General features: G+C 38.7%; 1 protein-coding gene across 1 annotated transcript in view; it reads left to right on the top strand.

The window, feature by feature from the left end:
• ITGAV (integrin subunit alpha V) overlaps positions 1 to 20,558 on the top strand; it is an 81,935-nt gene extending 61,377 nt beyond the window's left edge. Inside the window, exons 23-30 of the mRNA XM_008172776.4 lie at positions 2,039 to 2,119; positions 3,394 to 3,499; positions 4,532 to 4,690; positions 7,916 to 8,029; positions 12,416 to 12,529; positions 12,626 to 12,733; positions 14,317 to 14,439; positions 14,819 to 20,558. Of these exons, the coding sequence (XP_008170998.2) occupies positions 2,039 to 2,119; positions 3,394 to 3,499; positions 4,532 to 4,690; positions 7,916 to 8,029; positions 12,416 to 12,529; positions 12,626 to 12,733; positions 14,317 to 14,439; positions 14,819 to 14,914 (901 nt within the window). The 3' untranslated portion in view covers positions 14,915 to 20,558. The remainder of the gene's footprint in view (positions 1 to 2,038; positions 2,120 to 3,393; positions 3,500 to 4,531; positions 4,691 to 7,915; positions 8,030 to 12,415; positions 12,530 to 12,625; positions 12,734 to 14,316; positions 14,440 to 14,818) is intronic.
• The last annotated feature ends 571 nt before the right edge of the window (positions 20,559 to 21,129 follow it).

Consider the following 21,129-nt stretch of genomic DNA (forward strand, 5'->3'; position numbering starts at 1 on the left):
AAATGGCTCCCCAGTCAAAAAATGGCTGTAACGCTCCCAACAGTGACAAAAGAGGGGGTGCCCTTGTTTTTACCAAACCCCAAATTGGTTGTGAGGTCTAAACTTAGATTTCACCAACAAACTGTACCAAGTGCAAACTCCTCAGGCACTTTAACAGCCTTAACACAGAGTCACAGACAGTCCTCTTGGGTACTCTGATCTGTATTGCCACCCAGGTGAGCATATCTCTGTGATAGATGTCTCCTTATACCAAGGATCACAGCAATATTCAAGTTACTCCTGCTCCCAAAGGACCAGTCACTTACCACAGGTCAATTGCACTTAAGGTCTTGCATCAGTGACAGTACTTGTAGACAGTCCTATAGTAAACTATATGAAGATTTATTAAATAGGAAAAGGAAACAGAGTTATTGACCAGGTTAAAGCAAGCAGACGCAGACACAGACACACGAATGAATTACAGTTTTAGGTTTCAAAGAGTAATATAGGCTTCTATAACTAGCAAGCTCTACTTGACCTTTAGAGCTAACCTATGCTTCAGCTGGGGATCTCTTGTTTATGCCTAGAAACACCACCTCCTCCTCCCTGATTCCAAGCAGCATGGAGATACCTATTTGCTTGGTATGGCGTTTTTATCCCTCTCCTGCCATGTGCTCTGAGCTGCAAATTCAGCTGATGGGTAGAATCCACTTGCATGACTCATATTCTTGGGGAGGAGAGCAGAACAACACTAAGAGTCTTCAGTCCTTTTGTTGAGGGTTTCTCAGTCCAGACATAGGGTGTTTTCAGTTGCAAGATCCAACCAAAGCCCCTCTGTTATGGCGGGTCTTCTGTAGAAGAGCAGTTCCCCACACTAATTAACGTTCCTCTCCTGTATGGCGAGAATCACAGAGGCTCACAACAGAACCGCTCACATATTACAGTATGGAACGTAGACACTGCAAGTAAGATGAATGCATGCAGCAACTCTCGTCTAAACACTTTCTTAAAATTCTAATAATTTATCAATATCACAAGTGAGCCATACAGATTCCAGCTACATATCTGTTAGTATCCAGCTGAGACACGAGCACCTTGACATGAGCTGGCACCTGGCTCACCAATGTCACAGGTACAACCCGGCATCCAAAAGGGTATGATGATTGCTGCCTAGGAGGAAAATATTGCTCTTCTACATGTAATTTGTAATTACAACAGCTGTGAAGAAAATAGAGAACATTTAGGAAATCCTTACAGAGGAGGCAATGTGTTCTAGTGGATAGAGCACTGGTCTAGGATTCAGGAGACCTGGATTCTATTCCCAGCTCTGCCACTGGCCTGTTGGATGACCTGGGGCATCCGCTCTCTGCCTCAGTTTCCCCTTCTGTAAAATAGGGATAAAGAATTGGTGAAAAGCTTTTATTTAGGAGCTGGAAAGTGCTAGATTGTATTGGTATGAGTAACCCTAGCATTTATAAGTGACAACTGCCCTATGATCTAGTACATCCTTCTGTAGGTTTTAAATGTAGGGTTCAGTGCCCAGCTGCTGATTAGTGTAGCTGTGGCAGGGGATGAGGTATGCAGAGATGACTTTAAGGCACTTCCTTGCATCCCCAACATTGGGGCTAGGTGAAGGCCACGCCAGCCCTTGGGGCAAGTTAGAGTGGCCTAAGAGCTAGATAGGGCCATTATGTAGCAATGATCACTGGAGTGCATTTTGCTCTGACCCTGCCTCCTCTAGCCCTCGATTGCCCCTATGCCAAGGAGAGTTAGAGTGGAAGGGCTGGCGTAGTCAGCTACACCAGCTTTATGCCAATTGATTTTTCCATGGCAGTAGAATATTTAAGGGATTTAGGGCAAGTTTAAGGCCCATTTATTCCGTACAATATGGCAAAGCAGACCTCAGTGGAGCAGAGTATCTGGCCCTTCGTTTTTAGTACCTCTCCTTTTGCCCCGGTGACACAGGAGTCACATAATAATGTTACATAACATGTGCTTAACGCTTGAAAAAAGAACCTTGTTCATTCCATTTAACAAATGGACTTATCTTCTTTTTCAGCTCCAATCAATTTGACGGTGTAAGCCCAATAACATCTTATCAGTCTGACCTTGCCATCTTAGCATCTGTTGAAATTAGAGGGTGAGTGTTGATACTAATTTAGCAAGTGTCTCTTTCTCAGATGAGTGGTTTTTTTGTTTTTGTTTTTTGGTAAACTTCCTTGCAGGTCTTGCTTCTTATTGAGCCTTGGAGGTTTTGTAATAGAAAAATAAACATGGATTCATGTCGTCATCTTTGGGGCTTTAAGTGAAACCTAAGTAATTTGGGATCCCAAGTCAATTTTGAAAATGGGACTTGGGTTCCTAAGTCACTTAAGTGCTTTTGAAAATGCTACTCTTCATCTTTATAATTTGTTCAAAGAACAGTATGTAAAAATTACTCCCAAAAAATCACCTTCTGAACAGACTAAGAAAATACACTTTGAGTCCAAAACTGCCCAAACCTTTTCTTAGCATGTCAAAATACTCTCCAAATATAGGTCTAGAGTAGCTTGTCCTTTTCAGCCTTAGGTATAGTATCTGTGATGAGACTCTCCTACTGCTATTTATTGAAAGCCACACTTCACCGAACTGTTAAATGGTCCTTCTGATCAGCCAGTCAACTCAGGATGCCTCTCACTACATATTTTAATGTTCCTGACAAGCTTTTATTTATATATTTATTTTACAAAGAGCACTTTTCTGTGCAGCTCTTAAACCTCTGAAGAATCCTGACTGTTCAGTGAAGATGTTAATTTTTTTCTTGCTGGAATGCTAATGTTGCTCACAATCATTGAGGCCTTGCATATTTTTTAGGGGAAAAGTGAAAATCGCCTGTGAGGCACCATTTTCTTTAATTTTTCCTTCCCACCAGAAACCTACTGCATTAGTAAGTTCCTTGCGATCCTGGTGCTGTTAAACCTTCATGTTTAAAATGGAAGAAAAATTAATAAAACCACCATTACCAGCCAGGTGCTGGCTGAGTTCCATGTATGACCCTACCAATCAGATGCCCCTATCATCAACACTGCTCACAATTGAATTTTTCACCACAGAAGGTTGTCCAGATAGCATGTATTAATTTTATACTTTGACCCCAAACTAGAAGAATATGAAGAAAGATCCCTCTGAGAGAGAATTATTCTACACAGTATATTGAGCAGAAGATCAAGCATTTTAAAAAAACCCCACTTCTGCTCATTCTAACGTCCAGTATTTAGGATGGAAAGGTCAGTGTCAGTCAGTGTAGGTTTTTAGATATTTGTAAATTTAGTTTTCTCGAATCTGCATTATGAAAGCCTTAGGGTCAATTTTTAGAAATTAGTAGTTCATTAGGCTAAATATTTGATAGCTTTGTTTATTCCCTTCACTATGTAGTGTCTCTTCTCCTGATCACATCTTCCTCCCCATTGAAAACTGGCAACCCCAGGAGAATCCAGAGACAGAAGAAGACATAGGACCTCTAGTTCAGCACATATATGAGGTATGTAATAGTTATTGATTTGAGGTCCAGGATTCTAGCCAATAAATAACGGGAAGGAGGAAATATTTTAGTTAAGATTTCCTTTATGGTAAATGTGCTTTACTCCATGTGGTTGTTCAATAGGAACTTAGAATTTGCTGCATTGAGTCAATTTAGTCCATTGGTTCAAGCCTCTGAGGAAGGCAAAAATACTAACAATTAATATAGCCAGCTGTGCAATGCTGTACGTTGCAGTTAGTGGGACCTGGGAAGAAATTCCTCTCTGATCCTTACAGCAGTCAGCTTATACCTGAATCATAAGCCCCTATGCTATTTTACATAACTGTGCATGTTATTGGCCATAAAATCATCCAGTCCTGTAGAAAACTATACAAATTATCTGGTCGCCTGAATCTTGCAACAGTGAAACCAATAAAATGACTACTCAGTGTGTTAATTATTCTGGACACTCAGCTGTACTGTAATTATGCAGTCATTATTACAAAAGCCTTTTGCCTTGAAAATTAAAGTCTTTTGAGAGAGCCTTTTTTTTAAGCAACTATCACAGCTTTCATCTGTGTTCAATTAATTTTTTTAAATAGTTTTTTTTAGAAAGACTGACTATGATTCAAGTTGTTATACAACCAATAAGGTACTGCTTTATCTAAAAAAATTATTCTTATCATATATCTGACATGTTCACAACAGACATACAACTTTGGATAAGAAATGTACAGTCTCTCTCACTTTGGGCAATGTAGTACATTTAACAAATGGAACTTCTTGAAGGCAGAAAAATATCTTTCCTTTAAGTTTTTTCAGAAGAATCTCCCCTTTCCAGCAAATTATTTCAAGTAATTATAAGTTAGCTTCTTGGGAGATGAAATTTCTTTCCATAGTAACACTGTTCATACTCTGATTGTACTGACAGTCAGGGGAAATCTTGTAGATGCTCCTTCATATAATTTTAAATATATACTAGTGCCTACTGAGCCATTAACAAAGGAAAGAGGATAGTCTTACACAGTCATTTAATTTTCTTCTCATCACTAGCTGAGAAACAATGGTCCAAGTGCCTTCAGCAAGGTGATGCTAAATCTTCAATGGCCTTACAAATACAACAACAACACCCTGCTGTATATTATGCAATATGAAATTGATGGACCCATGAACTGCACTTCAGATATGGAGATCAACCCATTGAAAATTAAGGTAAGCAGAGACTTTTGTAACGCCATGCTTGGGTATTGAGTCGGGTTGGGTTTTTGTTCCTGTCGTTTTGCTGCATACTATAAACTGTGAAATATAGGTTTATTTATATAGACCAGACCCTCTGCTGATGTAAATAAGCATAGACGCTAGTTTTGCTGGTTTCACTCCTATTGAGAATTTGCCTATTTTCTCTATTCTTTTTTATGTATTCCCTTTTATGTTTTGTTATACCCTGACTCCTTGTATGGGGAGACACCAGCTGGAAGGATAGGTAGACACCAGTTTTTCAGCCAAAAGTTCAGATCTAGTATCCCCCATCTTTTTTTTTCCCTCATACTCATGTTGGCATAGTTTTCAGTCCACAGCAATGTGTAGCCTTTTATTTTATTTAAAGTGAATTTTGTAATGTGGGTAACACAATAACACTACCATGGGTTCAGCTGTGGCGGCTACAGTTTCAAGCTTAACAGAGTAAAAGTCACCTCTGCTACTTGCTTCAGAGTTAGTCTCTAGGAACACATAAAAACCAAAGGTAGTGACTACACGTACATTCACAAGTACAAGACTGTTTTACAATTTTTATTAAAGTTACAATTAAAGGTAAGGTTACCCAAGCATATAGAAATTCTATACATACCTATTCACAAGTTACAAATATAGTTATATTCACATCCTTAACAACAGTGTTAGGGTCTGATGGGTCTCTACTGGCTTGATCATCAGTAGAGAATGGTTCCTGATGGAGTCTCCCACAGGGAGTTCAATTTTCCCATTCTGGGCATCCCCTTTTTATAATGTGATTCCGTCTATACCTACATTCTGCACATGTCCATAAAAGTGTCAACGCTCTTTCTCTTATTGGTTTGTGTCCCCTGAAAACTTAAGGGACCCCAATTTTCTATAGGCTGTATAAGTTCCCTTTATTCTCATTAGCATTGATGCACAGCCTGTATCCCGTGGTTGAGACATGTCGGATACAGATGCGCCTTTACAGTATTTTTATGATCTAATATTTATTTTCTGGGTAATTTTACACAATATTACCACTTGATACCTCTTTTCCCATAATCTTAGGGCATCGAGTTATTTTCTGGTCACTCGGGTCATCATTTCTTGTCTCCAAGACCTAAAATAGCTAAGCTAAAATCTTGCAGGCCTCAGCCTACAGGTTTTTGCATTTCAGCTTGTCATGTCTGATTCTTGGTTCTTCTAAATACTGATCGATCTTATCCTTTTATAATCTTACAAATTAACTCTAATTAACATAGAATGAATATATATGATATAACATATTGATTAATCATAACATCCCACAATAAATGAATAATAACTAAAAACATTAGCTACAAATGGAGTGTTACTTAACCTACATTTAAACAGCAACATTCCAAAAGTTGTTTTGTTATTTATGTAATATTTTTCAGTTTAGTAGGAGACATTGCATTATTGTTTTTATTGCTACTTATTTATCTAAGGCCTGATCTAAAGCACAATGAGGTCAATGGAAGTCTTTTAATTGATTTCAGTAGCCTTTGAGACCCAGCATGCCACAAAAGTATTTTATATATAATACACAATGATATATATTTCTCTCATGCAATTTCAATATACTGTATAAATATAGTGTGTACATATATATGCAATTTCAAATCCCTCACAAGGATAAATGGGTATTTCATATGTGGAACCCAGAATAGTATAGTGTCCCTTAGGTCTCAAATGTGAAATCTGGGAAAAGAATTCCCAAATTGGAGGAATTGCTAAGGCCCACAATATCCTACCCACAGTACCCTATTTCAAATCCCTCCTTAAATGATACAAATGTGTGTATGTAAGTGTAACGTACAGTGCTTGTACCAGTTTCTTAGACTCAAATACATTAGAAGTGTTGGGGAGATTGCTAAATTGAAAGTGCTCTATTGACAGCTTTAAGAATAAATTCTTTGCTCATTCTAGGCATGAAACTTCCATTGACATCAGCTAACATTCTACTAATTGAACTGGCTGAACTGTATTAAAAAAAAAATTGACTTTGCTGAGGCAAGAATTGGACACTGCAGGGCTCTGAATTAGGTTGTATTAAACATCTATGTTAATGATCTCGGAAAGGGAGTGAACAGTATGTTAATTAAATTTGAAGATGATGCTAAATTTTGGAGATTTGCAAACCTCAGCTAGGACACAGACAAAGGGACCTATCAGGATTAGAAACAAGGACAGATACATCTTTTGAATATGTTCCATTCTGCTGCACGTACGAGAAAGTTCCAGACTAGGGCTGTGTGCAATTCATAGGTTTTGATTTACCCAAGTTTTGTGAAATCTTTTAGGTGAGGTCAGTTTAAATTTTTTTTTTACCTAGTTTTGCTTTGCTTGAAGTTTACCGGCACCCAGAAAGTCAATGCAAAACACTAATAAACTTGAGTTCATTAAATGGTTTTGCTATGCAATTGGTATGTTCATGTCTGTGTTGCAATGACATAGCAACAAAATTATCCCTGGTTTCAAGGAACCCATTTGCAAAATCGCTTTTTTGCTTTCTCTGGAATACAGAAACAGCAATAACAATTAAGCAAAAACATGTGAATGACCCAGTCAAAGAAGTTTGGCTAGCTGTTGGCTTATAACCCCATTTCTGCACACTCTTAAGTCTAATCAGTAGTAGTAGACTATCATAGACTATCAGGGTTGGAAGAGACCTCAGGAGGTCATCTAGTCCAACCCCCTGCTCAAAGCAGGACCAATCCCCAGACAGATTTTTGCCCCAGATCCCTCAATGGCCCCCTCAAGGATTGAACTCACAACCCTGGGTTTAGCAGGCCAATGATCAAATCACCGAGCTATCCCTCCCACTTCACCAAGCTATCCCTCCCCCTACTACTTTAAGTAGTTCTTAAAGATCTCAAATCACATTTGCCAAGAGTAGAGGTATTAGCTTGGTGTCCTAGACACGTTCTTTTTAGTTAATTACTTTTGTCTACTTAAAATTCCACGGCATTCCCAATAGTATGTGGCAGTGTTCCCCCAGTCCTATACTAAACTGTGGTGAAATGTTGCTCTCTTCAGTTAAAATGTTGCTATGTTCCACCCCAGAGGTGATTGCTTCTGTCAAGTTATTCCTGTATATGTATTTGGTAGTTTGTAAAGCATTCTAAGATCCTTTAGGATAGAAGATGCTATATAAGATATTGTTTATTATTTGTGCCTTTCTTGATGTAATCCTAGATTTCAGTTCCTAAAGCAGATGAGAAGAATGAAACCCTTAGGGATGAAGATAATCGTGATCACCATATAAATCGAAGAGATATAACTGCCATTGAAGGCGATGTACATACTTTGGTAAGCGCTATAGTAGCTCTTGCACTGATATATTTCAGTTGTCATCTTTTGCTCTTTTAATGGAGAGATGAAAACTTTGGAAATAGTTTTTTATAAAGGAAAAAAATGCATTTGATAATCTAGGACCTTGATTTTTCTACATGTTTCCATTTTTAGTGGAACATATGTAATTGTGCAATCAATTAGTTAGATGTCCGAATGCATTTGTGCCCACAGTTACTTGTAGGCATGGGAATTGAGGTGAGGCCTTTTTCTATGTCAGGGTCTCCATATACTATGCTTTTCTGTAGAGTTGGGAGATTGACAGTTGGATGGGGGAGGTGTGAGAAATCGGGGTAACTGAGGAGAGGTATAATGACAGGGTGAGCCCTGGGGGCATCTTCACAGCCCTGGATTGCAGTGACGTTAGAGCATACTCTGCCTAACTGACCAATGGACTTTCTGCCCTCCTGCTCCTGATGTTTGCAGGGACCTGTCCCTGTTTTCTGGATAACAGCAGGGAGTGGGAAAACTTCTGAGCTCTTGTGGCCTCTCAGCTCCCAAGGGGACCCAGTATCCACAGGAAGTGTGGGGATCATCTGTGTTTCTCTTTGAAAGGAGCTAGATAGAGGGATTTTGGAGATCGACTCTGCAGGAGGAAAAAGTAATAATATAGTAATAATAGTGTAGTGAGTCCACTTTATCTAGTAGGTGAGGGAGCAAATGTAGAGGGAATCCGGGGTGGGGGGGGCGGTTATGGTTTAATGGGGACTCTTTAGAAAGGATAATTCTAAAGAAATGTTTAAATGGTTTGGAACCATCAAGCTGTGTATCCACCTGTTGTTGCTGTCAACCATGAATTCCTTCCTTTGCTTCCCCTTTTCTTTCTCTTGTTTGTTATGCTCGATTCTTGTGCCTTGTCTTTAATTGGCTGGGGCAGGGTCCGTGTTCACCTAGTGTTTGTATAGCACCTAACAAAGTCAGGCCCTAGTTCTGATTTGGGCCCATTGGCATTACTGTCATATAAATAAAGTTACTCACTGGAGTATCAGTCTATTCTGTAACCCCGAGACTGTGAAATAGACAGTGAATTTCTCCCCATTTCTGTGGAATGAACCTGTCATACGTTTGGGAAGGTCAGTCTGCTGAATCTGCTTGTGAGAAGTGGTGGGAGTACTTCTGGGATTGGTGCTCTGCTCAAGAGGCCGGCATCAAGGCAGAGCCATAGGCGCCGACTCCGTGGGTGCTCCGGGGCTGGAGCACCCACGGGGAAAAATTGGTGGGTGCTTTGCACCCACCTGTAGCACCCCGCCCCAGCTCACCTCTGCCTCCACTCTACCTCCTCCCCTGAGCGCGCTCGGGGAAGAGGCGGGGCTGGGGCGGGGATTTGGGGACGGATCCAATAGGGGCAGGGAGGGGCGGTGTTGGGGGCGGGGGCAGGGGGCGCGAGCACCCACCGACGCTAAGGAAAGTTGGCGCCTGTGGGCAGAACCACCAGAACACACATCCCAGGATTATTTGCTATAAGGCCGTGGTGGGGAGAGGACAAAGAAAAAGATCAAAGTGTACCTGCATCCTATGTTGTGGGGGAGTGGGTCTGTGAAGGAGAAAATGGGGATTATCTGATCAGGGGGGAGGAAAAGGGGGGGGAAGATTCTTCTCCACATAAGAGCTCCAAACTCCTATACCTCCAGTGCCAAACATTCCTTTCTTAAGAGTCGCTGCCTTTTCCCAGCCTTCCCAATGGCTCGGTAGGCTCTCTAACCACCAAAAATTATATCCTATGTCTGGAGTCTGTATTCTAGCATTTTCAGGAAGACTGATTACAGGTAGGTTCCATTTAAAATACAACCTGCACTGTCTGCAATAACCCCAATAGCTTCCCCGAATTAGAAGAGGAAGTACTGCAGAATAGCAAATAGTGAATTTTTATAGCACCTATTATAGATGATACAATACAGTAGGTTTCTTCAGTCTCTAACATCTATGATTTATTATATGTGAGATATTTCAATTGATTCACTAGCTTGACAAATAACTCAGTGTTTCAAACAACTCTGAGACGGGTGAAATCAAGGACACAATTTCTGAATGACAAGAATGTGCTGCCAGTTTATGTTTTTATCTTGTACACCCAAGGCAGGGTGATGGTTGCATCCAAATGGTATTGTATAAGCATAGCTACAGTTCTGAATGTCATGTCAAAAAGGAAGGGGAAAAGAGACAGCCTTGTATTGTTCCTCTTTCAGTCTGAACTGTTGATGATCTAATCCCATTAGTTAACGAGGATGCTAGTGGAAAATAGAAATGTTTAATCCAGGTTAGAAAAGCCAGCTGAACTCTGAATTTCCTTGGCATTGCTTACAGATAAGGGACTGTGATGCGGTCCCTGGGATGCAGCCTGGGACTGTGGGACCACTGTGCCCCCTTAACTCTCCACCCTGGGCTCTCTCTCACAATGCTTTGCTAGTGACAAGCAGCAAACCCCTCCAGGTGCTGTTATCGCTCAGCACAGCAGCATGTGGAGCTCCTCACCCAGCGATATTGCATGAATGCTTCCAGAGCCACTCATGAATCACACAGAGAAAGGCACCAGCCAAATCTCCCCAGCTCCCAGCCTCAGGAATATACCGTCTTTCACTGCTCAAGACCCTTTATTGAGCAGTGCAAGTTTATTAATTGGTTCACCACTTCATCAATAGAAAGTGGATATACACCAGCCTTTGTAAACCTGAGCAGATTTACCAAACACTTCAGAGAAACTCACTGGTAAAGATAAACAGTAAAACAAGTTTATTGACTACAAAAGATAGATTTTAAGTGATTATAAGTGACAGGCACAAAGTCAGAGTGGTTACCAAAATAAAAATATATATAAACACGCAGTCTAAACTCTCAATCCTATTAGACTGGGCAACATCTAGATTAAGCAGTTTTTCTCATCCCACTGGATATTGCAATTCATAGTATGCAGGTTTCACCCTTGAAACCTGGACCAGTCTTCTCTGTTGGGGTCTTCAGTCTTCTGAATGTCCTTGTTGCTTGCAGCATAGCAGGAGGAGAAAAGGCGAAGCATGGGGCCCCTGTGTTCTATTTTATACCCTTAGTCCATGTGCTTGGAGAAGCATGTCTGGTGGGCATTGCTGAGTCACAAGGTGACGCAATACCCCTGGTGTGTCTCCTGTGAGTGAGTCATTGAATTGTAACTCCTCTGCTGGACAAAGGCTGGTGATGTCTGTTCTGCACCCACCCGGGAGTTGGTTACCTCCCTTGTCGTTGTCTCTGGAGAGCTAGTATCTGGGCGCTTCCCAAACCCACAGCATATTTTAGTGAAAACCATACAACACAATTCTTATGATTTTATATGCATTAATGATGCACATATTTAGATGGAACAATGGGTTTCAGCAGATCCCCTGATACCTCACATGGCATCCTTTATTTGCAATATCACAATTATATATAGATGAGAAACATGGGGTTACAGGGCGCTCCCCCGAGGTATAGAGTGTCACAGGGTCACTCTCCCTTACTAAAGGCCTTTTGTCCAATTTATCAACAATGCAGCAGCAGAATGTTTCATCCGTGTCTGATACAGCAGGTGGAATCTTTGGCATAAATCTTTTTCTAAAACCTCTGTGATCTTTGTATGAAGGGCAACAACACTGAAGCACTTAGGTTGGGTCTGTGCAGTTATTTGGCACATGGTACACAATAAAATGAGAAGCCAAAGCTTCCACAGTTTCTAGAACAAAGAGAGAAAGTAAAGCAGTCTTGTCAGTTATCATATTAACAGGAATAATTTCTATTTGAAATAATTTTTTAGCTATGTTCTCTGGGATTGGAGGATACTACAATCTGAAAGGATTTGTGTTTCTCCTCGTTTAAGGGTATTAATCTTAAATAATGGAATTTGGCCTATACATGTTGTAACAAAAATATATTGCATCATGAGTTTGTGATATCCAACTGTGAAATACAATGCTATGGAAATCTATAACTGAGAATACATCGGGTACAATGTACCATATTTTGTTGAAATATGTAACCTTTCTAATGAACACACTGAACAATTACAAACTCCAGCATTCAGATCAGCACACATCTTACTAAAGTATATATCTGTAATGCATATCCTGGAATGGCCATCAAATGTTTCTAATCATGGTACAAAGGGGCCTTAAAATTGGGTTAAATCAACAGAGTTTGTTAATTGCAAAATTATGGAATTTCGCTATGGATTTCCCAGTCACTTGAGTGATTTATGGAGTTTCTATTGCACATTTGAATATAGAAATTATCTAATGTGTAGCAATTGATGTAATGTCATTTGTGTCTTTAAGACTGAATGTAGACATAGTAATGAATTTTCATCAGTGAGGTAACCATTCCTCTTGTCGCACGTAGGGCTGTGGAACTGCTGAATGTTTAAAAATAGTCTGCCAAGTTGGCCGCTTGGAGAGGGGAAAGAGTGCAATATTGTATGTAAAATCCCGCCTTTGGACCCAGACCTTTATGAATGTAAGTGCCTATTAGTTCACAATCTCTCCCACCTTCTGAAACATGAAAAGTCTTTTTACATCCAGCATGTAATATCAATTTTGGTTTTTTGCACAGAAAGAAAACCAGAATCATTCGTACTCGCTCAAGTCATCAGCCTCATTCAATGTTATAGAGTTCCCTTACAAGAACCTTTCATTTGAAGATATCCACAATTCTACAGTAGTAAGTCATTTTTGTCTGAACATGGCTTGACCCAATGCACATTCAGTTGAAATTAATACAAGAAATAGAATGATCAAAATTAAGCCCATAAATTCACCTTCATAATGCTACTACATTTTAACTAACTCTTAGTTTTATATATTAAAATTATTTATACACATAAAATTAAGAATAAAACCAAACATTTTTAATCTGAAAACTAGAATTCTAGCATTTGGCATGTAGGCTGTCATATATCTATATTGACAATACTGTGGGCAAATAGACCTAGTTAATAGATACAGATCAGTCTGCATACTGACAGTCCTGAATCACTCAAAGAGCCTGTAAAACTTGTTCTGATGTTCAGGATTATATTTAGTCCTTTATTGGGAAATACAGTTTACTGATGTCACAGTGGTGGCACTACCAAACATAGCTTAGGGCCCAATTCGGCAGACATATGCGATATATGCTATTTATCATTCATCTTTGACCGCTTCACCTGCCTTTTGCCTACTAATCTATGTCTGCTGGGACTGCTTCTAATATTCCAAAGCTTTCCAGCGCCTACCGTGTTGTGGGTCTTTCCCCCACCCCCTTTAACTCTTCCAGAGAAATATTCCCTTCTCCCCATCCCCACACACACACATTACACTTGCCAGACCCCAGAATGGACAGTGTTAAGTCCTGCACCATTGACAGATGTGAAGTCCAATATCTTGTGACCAAACTGGTGCAATAAGAAAACCAAGAATGGTAGAAATCTTCAGTTTTCTAGTCTTTGTAGAGTGGAAGGGTTTGAACTTAAAAATTATGACATTCTTATTTGTTATTTATTAATATTAATAACAATAATAATAATCTGGTACTGCAGTAGTGCCCAACAGCCCCAGTGAAGAACCAGAACTATATTGCACTAGGCAGTTTACAAATGCAGAACAAAAAGATGAACTCTGCTCCAAACCGCTTAACAATCAAAGTATAAGTCAGTAGACAACAGGGTGATACAAAGAGGAGGAGAAACAATGAGGCAGCAGTGGTCATCATGATAAACAGCGATCTCGGCTCACCAGCTCTCTAACCATGGTCAAGTCTTTTGTAGGCATCACGGCAAAAGAGAGTTTTTACAGAGGGATTTGGAAGAGGACATTCTTATACAGTATCTGGTTTCTAAAATATATTAGTTACAATTTTCCTCTCTTTCCAAGTCCTGTAAGGTTTGCTTCTTAGTATTACGGGGGTGCCTATCTTTAAAATAAAATATCAAAAATACATTTAAAAGCTCTGAAACATTTGTGAGATGCCACAGTTCTTCTTTAAAATGTCTAGCATATATAGAATATGTATTTAGTGTGGTTCAAAGGCTTTCATAGTCTTGGATAATGTGGCTGCTTCCAACTTGGGCTAATGAAGCCTTTTTGCCATCATATATTCTCCATCAATTTACAGAAGTGCCATCTCATCCAAAAGAAATGTTAATTCATGGGGTGCATTATATGTTTTAAATATGACAGGTTCAAAATATGTACGTCACATACTGTATGGACAAACTCATTCATGCCACTGCCTAATAAAATGTGATTCATTGTGTTTTTCATTAGGTTACCACAAATATCACCTGGGGCATTCAACCACAGCCCATGCCAGTGCCGGTGTGGGTTATAATTTTGGCTGTTCTAGCAGGATTATTGCTCCTGGCTGTTCTAGTCTTTGTAATGTACAGGGTAAGCATTATACTTTGGGGGTGGGGGGTTCCATTATTGATGTATTACTGCAAATGAGACTAGTAATTTTGTCTTAAACAGGCTGAATATGTTGATCTATTGGGTACACTGCAGAGTCCATCCATTCATCCTAGGTTGTTGAGCAGGGAAGGAATTGCAATAAGGATTGGTGTTTGTTGGAGGACTGGGCTGTGTTTGGCTCTGTTTCCTTTTTCAGTTCGTATTTCCTGGTTTTAGAGGATGAGCTGAAACTAGAGAGTAGGGAGGAAAACCCAAGTGACTGAATAGTTAGGTTGTTTAAGCACTCACACAGTGAGAAATGGCTTGTAGATGGCATGACTGTCACTTTCCAAATACGTGTGATTTCTCCAAATTACAGATGGGGTTCTTCAAACGTGTGCGACCTCCTCAGGAAGAACAAGAAAGAGAACAGCTGCAACCCCATGAAAATGGCGAAGGGACGTCAGAAGCTTAAAAAGAGTTTTATCTGTGTAACATACTGAAACTAAAAATGCCAGCATCTTGGTTACAAATTTTGATTTCCCTCTTAAGGAACAGACACTCCACGACTGCACTACTGCTGATGTCTTTTGGCATTGGGAATAGCCTTAACTACAGATTAAAAGCAATATATTTAATTCTTCCCCTGTATTAATCACGTTAATAGATGTGACTAATGCATATGCACTGATTTGGATGTAAAAAACATACATGATATTTAGTGCCATGATTTTGCTAATCTAATTTCAGGAGACACTGTCTTTTGATGCACAGACTAGTGTTGTACGAACTGCTACATAGATTTCACTTACGCTCTGTAAACCAGCAGTTCCCATAGTTAATTGCTAGATTTAGTATGTTCTCTGTTGATGGACATTTACATTCTGACACTACACTTAATTTTCAAGCTCTCAGTGGCTAGATGCACAAAATGAGTATAGCTTGTTTTACAAGTCTGCCTTGATTGCAAAGCTTTTCTGTCCTTAGACTCTATGCTGATGATTTCCCCCAAAAAAGTATACATGGGAATATTCAGCAGGATCGTTCCCATTTGCCATCTCTTCTGCATGTTGGTCTCCCTTTCTGTAGGGAGTTGGGGGTCAGCTGCTTCCATGGGACCATTTCTCCTCCCTTGTCCCACTCCTCTTGATTTCATAGATGGTGCTCCAGAGGTCTTGGTCTGCATTTTTAACCAAATATAGTTACCCTGATACAAACCCTAGTGTGGATGATGATATACCAATATAAAGGTTCCTTCTACCAGGGTAGCTTAGTACCCTCCCAAACAGAAATAAACTATACCAGTATAAATTCCTTTATGCCAGTGTAACTGTGTCCACACTAGTGGTATTATACTACTTAAATATACTAGGATAGTTGAACTGATGCAACTTTTGTATTTGACAAGCTCTAAGAGTAACAGCAAGGACAGACCACTTTGGCACGTATTCCAGGTTGCTTGGGGCAGCATCTCCACTGTAAATACCCCCGATGACCAGAGAACCTTTTTGATGCAAGTTGTTGGAAATTAATAGCTTGTTTAGACATTCATTTTTGCCTCATGTCTGGTTTTTGGAAAACCAGAACCGATTTTCACTCTTCATTGCATTCTTCTTAGCTGAACCACTATAGTACCTGAGTTATTACTGAGAAAGTCCAAAGTTAATAAGGAGTTAATTTGTATATTGGGCAGCTTGCTTTTTTATCCATTTACATATTGTTTTAGACAGCTGTTTAAGTGAAATTAGTTTATAATGGAAATCCTGGCCTCACTGAAGTAATGGATTTTACCCACAGCCTTTAATGTTATAGTATTGTTATTGTAATTATAGAGGGAGGAATCAGGACCCAAGCCATTGGGGCATGTCTACAAGGCATCTGGGGGTGAGCCTCCCATCCTGGGTCCACAGAGTTGCTCTAGTGGGGCTCATGCTAGCACTCTAAAAATAGATTTTTTGATGTTCCATCGTGGTCCAGAACTCAGGCGCTCAAGCCCATCTCACCCCACCCTGGCTTCAGAATCCAAGCTCTAACCTGACCTGTCTACACAGCTGTTTTCAGAGTGCTTGTGCAAAACCTGCTAATATAAGTCTGTGGACCCAGGCTGGGTCCCAGATGCAGAGTAGACATGCCCTAGATGGCCTTGTTGAATGTATTTTAAGATGAGACAGGAGTGATTTTTTTATTAAATTCAGCTTCAATTGAGGCTTGATCCTGCAGTTATACTGCGCACCTGATTCCCATTGACATTAGTGGGAAATCTACACGCAGAAGGACCATTGGATTCTTTGGGTCCAGTCTGAAACTTGGGCTAAGCCTAGAGGTTGAAGAGACTGTCAGCAGAGAGAACATGGTTCTGATTCTGCAAACACGTATGTGCTTAAAGCATGTGAGTAGCCACAGTGATTTGAAATCAGCAGGACAATTCACCTGTCTAAGGATGAGCACAGGACTGAGGCCATTACGGGGAGACAAAGAAAAGCACGGGAAAGCCCAGCTCATCTGGGAGGGGTGTTAGCGTTAACTAACCCCTGATTTTATAGTCACTAAAGCGTGTTATTTCTTGGCATTTAGGGTACATAGGTATAATTTCAGCAACACTGTTGTAACTATGGAAACTTCCACCTGTACTAAGTTACATAAAGTAAGATTTCTTGAAAATATTTGTATTTCTTATATTCTCCTAAAGAATACCAGCAAATAATTGCCTCCCCTCTTTGATTAAAATCCCTGTACATTCATTAATCTCCAGTTTAATTGTTAGAAAACAGTAATGTAGCTGCAGTGTTCAGGTTACATCATGAATTCAACCATGCACACAGCCCCCAGTTCAGGACAGCACATATGCACAGGCTTAAAATTAAGCATATGCTTAAGGGATATTTTGAACAGGGATGCTTTCCTGAATTGAGGTCTTTGTTTTTACAATCTAGATTTGGCAATAAGATGATTATAGAATTTATATTTTCTACTGTCATAATAGTTTTCGTAGTGGCCTGCAAGCGCTACTTGTATTCTTATAGCAAGTGTTTTATAATGTTCACTTTTTTATAAAGACAATGTGATATTTTTTTATGCAATTAATGCCCCTGAATCAAGTGCTGTGCATAAAATACGAATGGCAGATAGCTTATTTAGTCCTCTTTTCAGATAAACTCATTTCATAAGTCCAAATTCATGTATATGCATTAACAACTTGTGAAATTATTTAGCCTAAGAGGGCAATTTAAAAAAATCCAGATCTTTTATGAATTTATATAACTACTCCAACTTGCATTATTGCAGCATTTCATGGTGTATCTTAAAAAGTTAAGATGTATATTGTCTGGTACCATACTTTGACAAGATTCATGAAGTGTAAGGATGTAATCTCACTTGTAGGTTTAAATTAGTCTTTCAAGAAACACTATTAAAGTTCAGTAGTAGATATATTGTTGTTAAGCACAAGTGGGAAGCCAAACTTTAGATATTTATATCAAAAGTCAAAATCTTTTAGAAATGTTCACAAATGTCTATATTAGACTTGTAGTTCTATCCTTTAAATTTATGATTGCTGAAACGACCTTGGTACTTTTGATACTTTTAAAGAAAGTCTGCTACTGTATTTCCTTTCTTTACTAAACATTTTTTATCTCTTTATGTATAGCTAAGATTTAAATCCAAACCGAGATTTTAGTATTAGTTATTCCTAAAATTGTGTCCAGCCTTGAATACATGTAACCTTGTTAAAATGCACTTTCATAGGTATCTTTTGAAAGTATTTCAGCTGGAACTAGGGGATTCTTGGTGCTTTTGAAATGTTCACTTTATTAATATATAGCTATGAAAGTGTAGAGCTTTACACAGCAAAAAATGCATTAAAGAAGTTTTCTTAGGAGTGTCTGCTACTATTTCAGAGGGGTTAAAAGAGATTTTGACCATTTTGGGGGGAGGAGACGGGGGGAGAAAGATTCAAATTGTATAACATCTTGTTTTAGAACCAGTGCTCATGCCAGAGGGAGCTATGGGATATCACTACTGAGCACTACCAAATCGCATCAGAGAGCAGCATTAGCGTGGATAAAATCTAGTCAACTCTGTCTTACTGCAGGGTAGAGCCTGTTCCAAAGTCCTATGAAGTCGGCTTTCAGTTGGGCTGCTCACGTACAATGCAGCTGTCTGTGAATGGGAAAGAATTAAGGTTATGTATTTGGAAAATGGCAGCCCAGAATGAATGGTTAGGTGGCAGAATGTGCGCTGACCTTGTCACTTTCTTGGGGTGATAAGGGCTTCTTTCACTTGTTCACACAAGAGCTGAGAAAAAATGTTTTGTGCACTGTGTACTCCTACCACAAAGAAATGCAACCTTTTGTTCCGTTTAGGATCTAATCGTGGGAGATGCTGAGCTCTCACAATTCCTTGGGATCTGAACTTTTTGGTACTCAGTCCCTAGTTTTTAGTTCTCAAGTGCAATATAACATTATAATCAGACCTAATTCACTGCCAAGTCATTTTTAAGTTTAATAGGCCTAACCTAAGACGTGATGTAGCATTTGTTGACTTACAGTAGTCAATATTTTTAAAAACCTTTTACAAAACAAATGTATTAAATTGAGTTGATACATGAATGCTGTAGAAGTGTTTTGATCACCCACATTGGGTCAGACATAATGAGTATATATTCTAAAGTGTATCAGTTGCTAATTCATTGGTTTGGGTTAATGAGATTTGGTACAATGTTTTTCTTTAAATCCATTGTGGAAAATTTTGACTAGTGACTGTACAATAATGTATTTGAGTCTGTAGTGCTACTGCTGTTTCATATGTTTGTGCCTCTTATTTCAGTGTAATTTTTTTCCAAAAGATATTGGAAACATTTTAATAATAGCAAAGGAAATCTAAGTTTAAATGCATTGTCCTTGTAAAAGTATTTTACATTAAGGTTGAATAACTTGACCCTTGACTTTTGCAAAATAAATAAAGATTTAACATAACATTAGAAACTGCAGTGAAAATATTAGTTGAGTGGCCCTTTCTGATCCATAAAGGAAACTTACTTGTTATGTCAATTCTGTTTTGAAAATGTAACATTTAATTCTTCATTTTATAAGACCATTTTTTGCATGGATTTTGCTAGTGCATTAAATTGGTACAATGTTGTGTGCACAAGCAGAAAATTAACTTACCAACAAGACTGCCACAAATTTGGGCAACTAGCGTTCCTAGCTATTTGATAAATATATTCATGAATCAAGTGGAAATATTTTCAACAGTTACAAAATTTCAACGGGCCTTACAGAACATTTAAAGAGAGCAATATTCATTTTCAGCCACCTTATTTTTTTTAAATATAAATCACACAAATTGTGTATTGCAGCAGGAAGAACTGCATTAGCAACAGATATGGCTAGCAAGCCTTTCTTATTTTCCTTTAAAGTCAATTTTTAATCCCAGTAATCCACGGAGACCTTACAATTTAAAATTATTTCATTGGGTTATATTTGTATAGCTCTGTATTCAATTTTAGATATAATTTAAAATATTCATGATTGGATAAACGGATTTTCAAAATCTGATTATAAATGTTAGATTTTTATTAGAATTTTGGAATAACATACCTCAATAAAAAATCTTCTCTGAATTATTTCAAAGGGATATGCACTTTAAAAAAATTCTATAAAATAGTCAGTAGAAAAATTCCAGAGTAGCTGCTTGCAGCCCACAAGGATTCATTGAGTATTAAAAGGTGCACATAACACAGATGTCACTTTCTCAGCTGAAGTTGCACTTCCAACAGGGGGATTTGTTACTACAGTAAGGGGAAAGAGAAGCTGGTTGCAATCTATTTTCTCTCATTACTGGATGACAAACCTCTTGCAACATATCTCAATATCAAAAAGTTATATCTGCAAGGATTCCATGGTCATTATTTTATTGACGGAAAACAGTCACTTTTTATCCTTTTCTTAAATGTGTAAAGTTACCAAGGGAAATTTCTGGGAATGAGTGTTTAATTTTCTAGTTGTACATATTAGGACAATTAAATTTCTTGGATTGTTTTCAAATTAACAACTGTATTCATCTTTATATTCTGGGTGATTGTAAATATTTTGCTGGACAAAATAAAGGGGTGCATATTATTTTCTTTTGACTGAATATATGTTTACTTAGGAAGTAGAGCTAGCTGAAATTTTTCAAATTTTCAAGTGTGTGTGTGTTTCAACCAGCTTAGAATGGTAGAAAATCAGTGGAAACTTTTTTGGCATTTTTCAATCGGCTCTATAAGGTACAGCATCTGCACACAGGTTGTGTGTCTATAGAACACACTGTACATACAGCTCAGGTGGTCAGGTTGCACCTTTAGACCTAATTCTGCATAGACTTATGCATGTGCTTCCCTTATACACTGAGTAGTACTATTGTCAGGGCTTTAATATTCCCTCAGTTCTGCTTCTTTTGAAGACCATGACATAATACAGGGGTCGGCAACCTTTCAGAAGTGGTGTGCCGAGCCTTCATTTTATTCACTCTAATTTAAGGTTTTGCGTGCCGGTAATACATTTTAACATTTTTAGAAACTCACTTTCTATAAGTCTATAATATATAACTAAACTATTGTTGTATGAAAAGTAAATAAGGTTTTTAAAATGTTTAAGAAGTTTCATTTAAAATTACATTAAAATGCAGCGCACCCCCACCCCCAGACCGGTG

Source organism: Chrysemys picta, chromosome 11, assembly GCF_011386835.1.
Source record: "Chrysemys picta bellii isolate R12L10 chromosome 11, ASM1138683v2, whole genome shotgun sequence".
Taxonomy (NCBI): domain Eukaryota; kingdom Metazoa; phylum Chordata; order Testudines; family Emydidae; genus Chrysemys; species Chrysemys picta.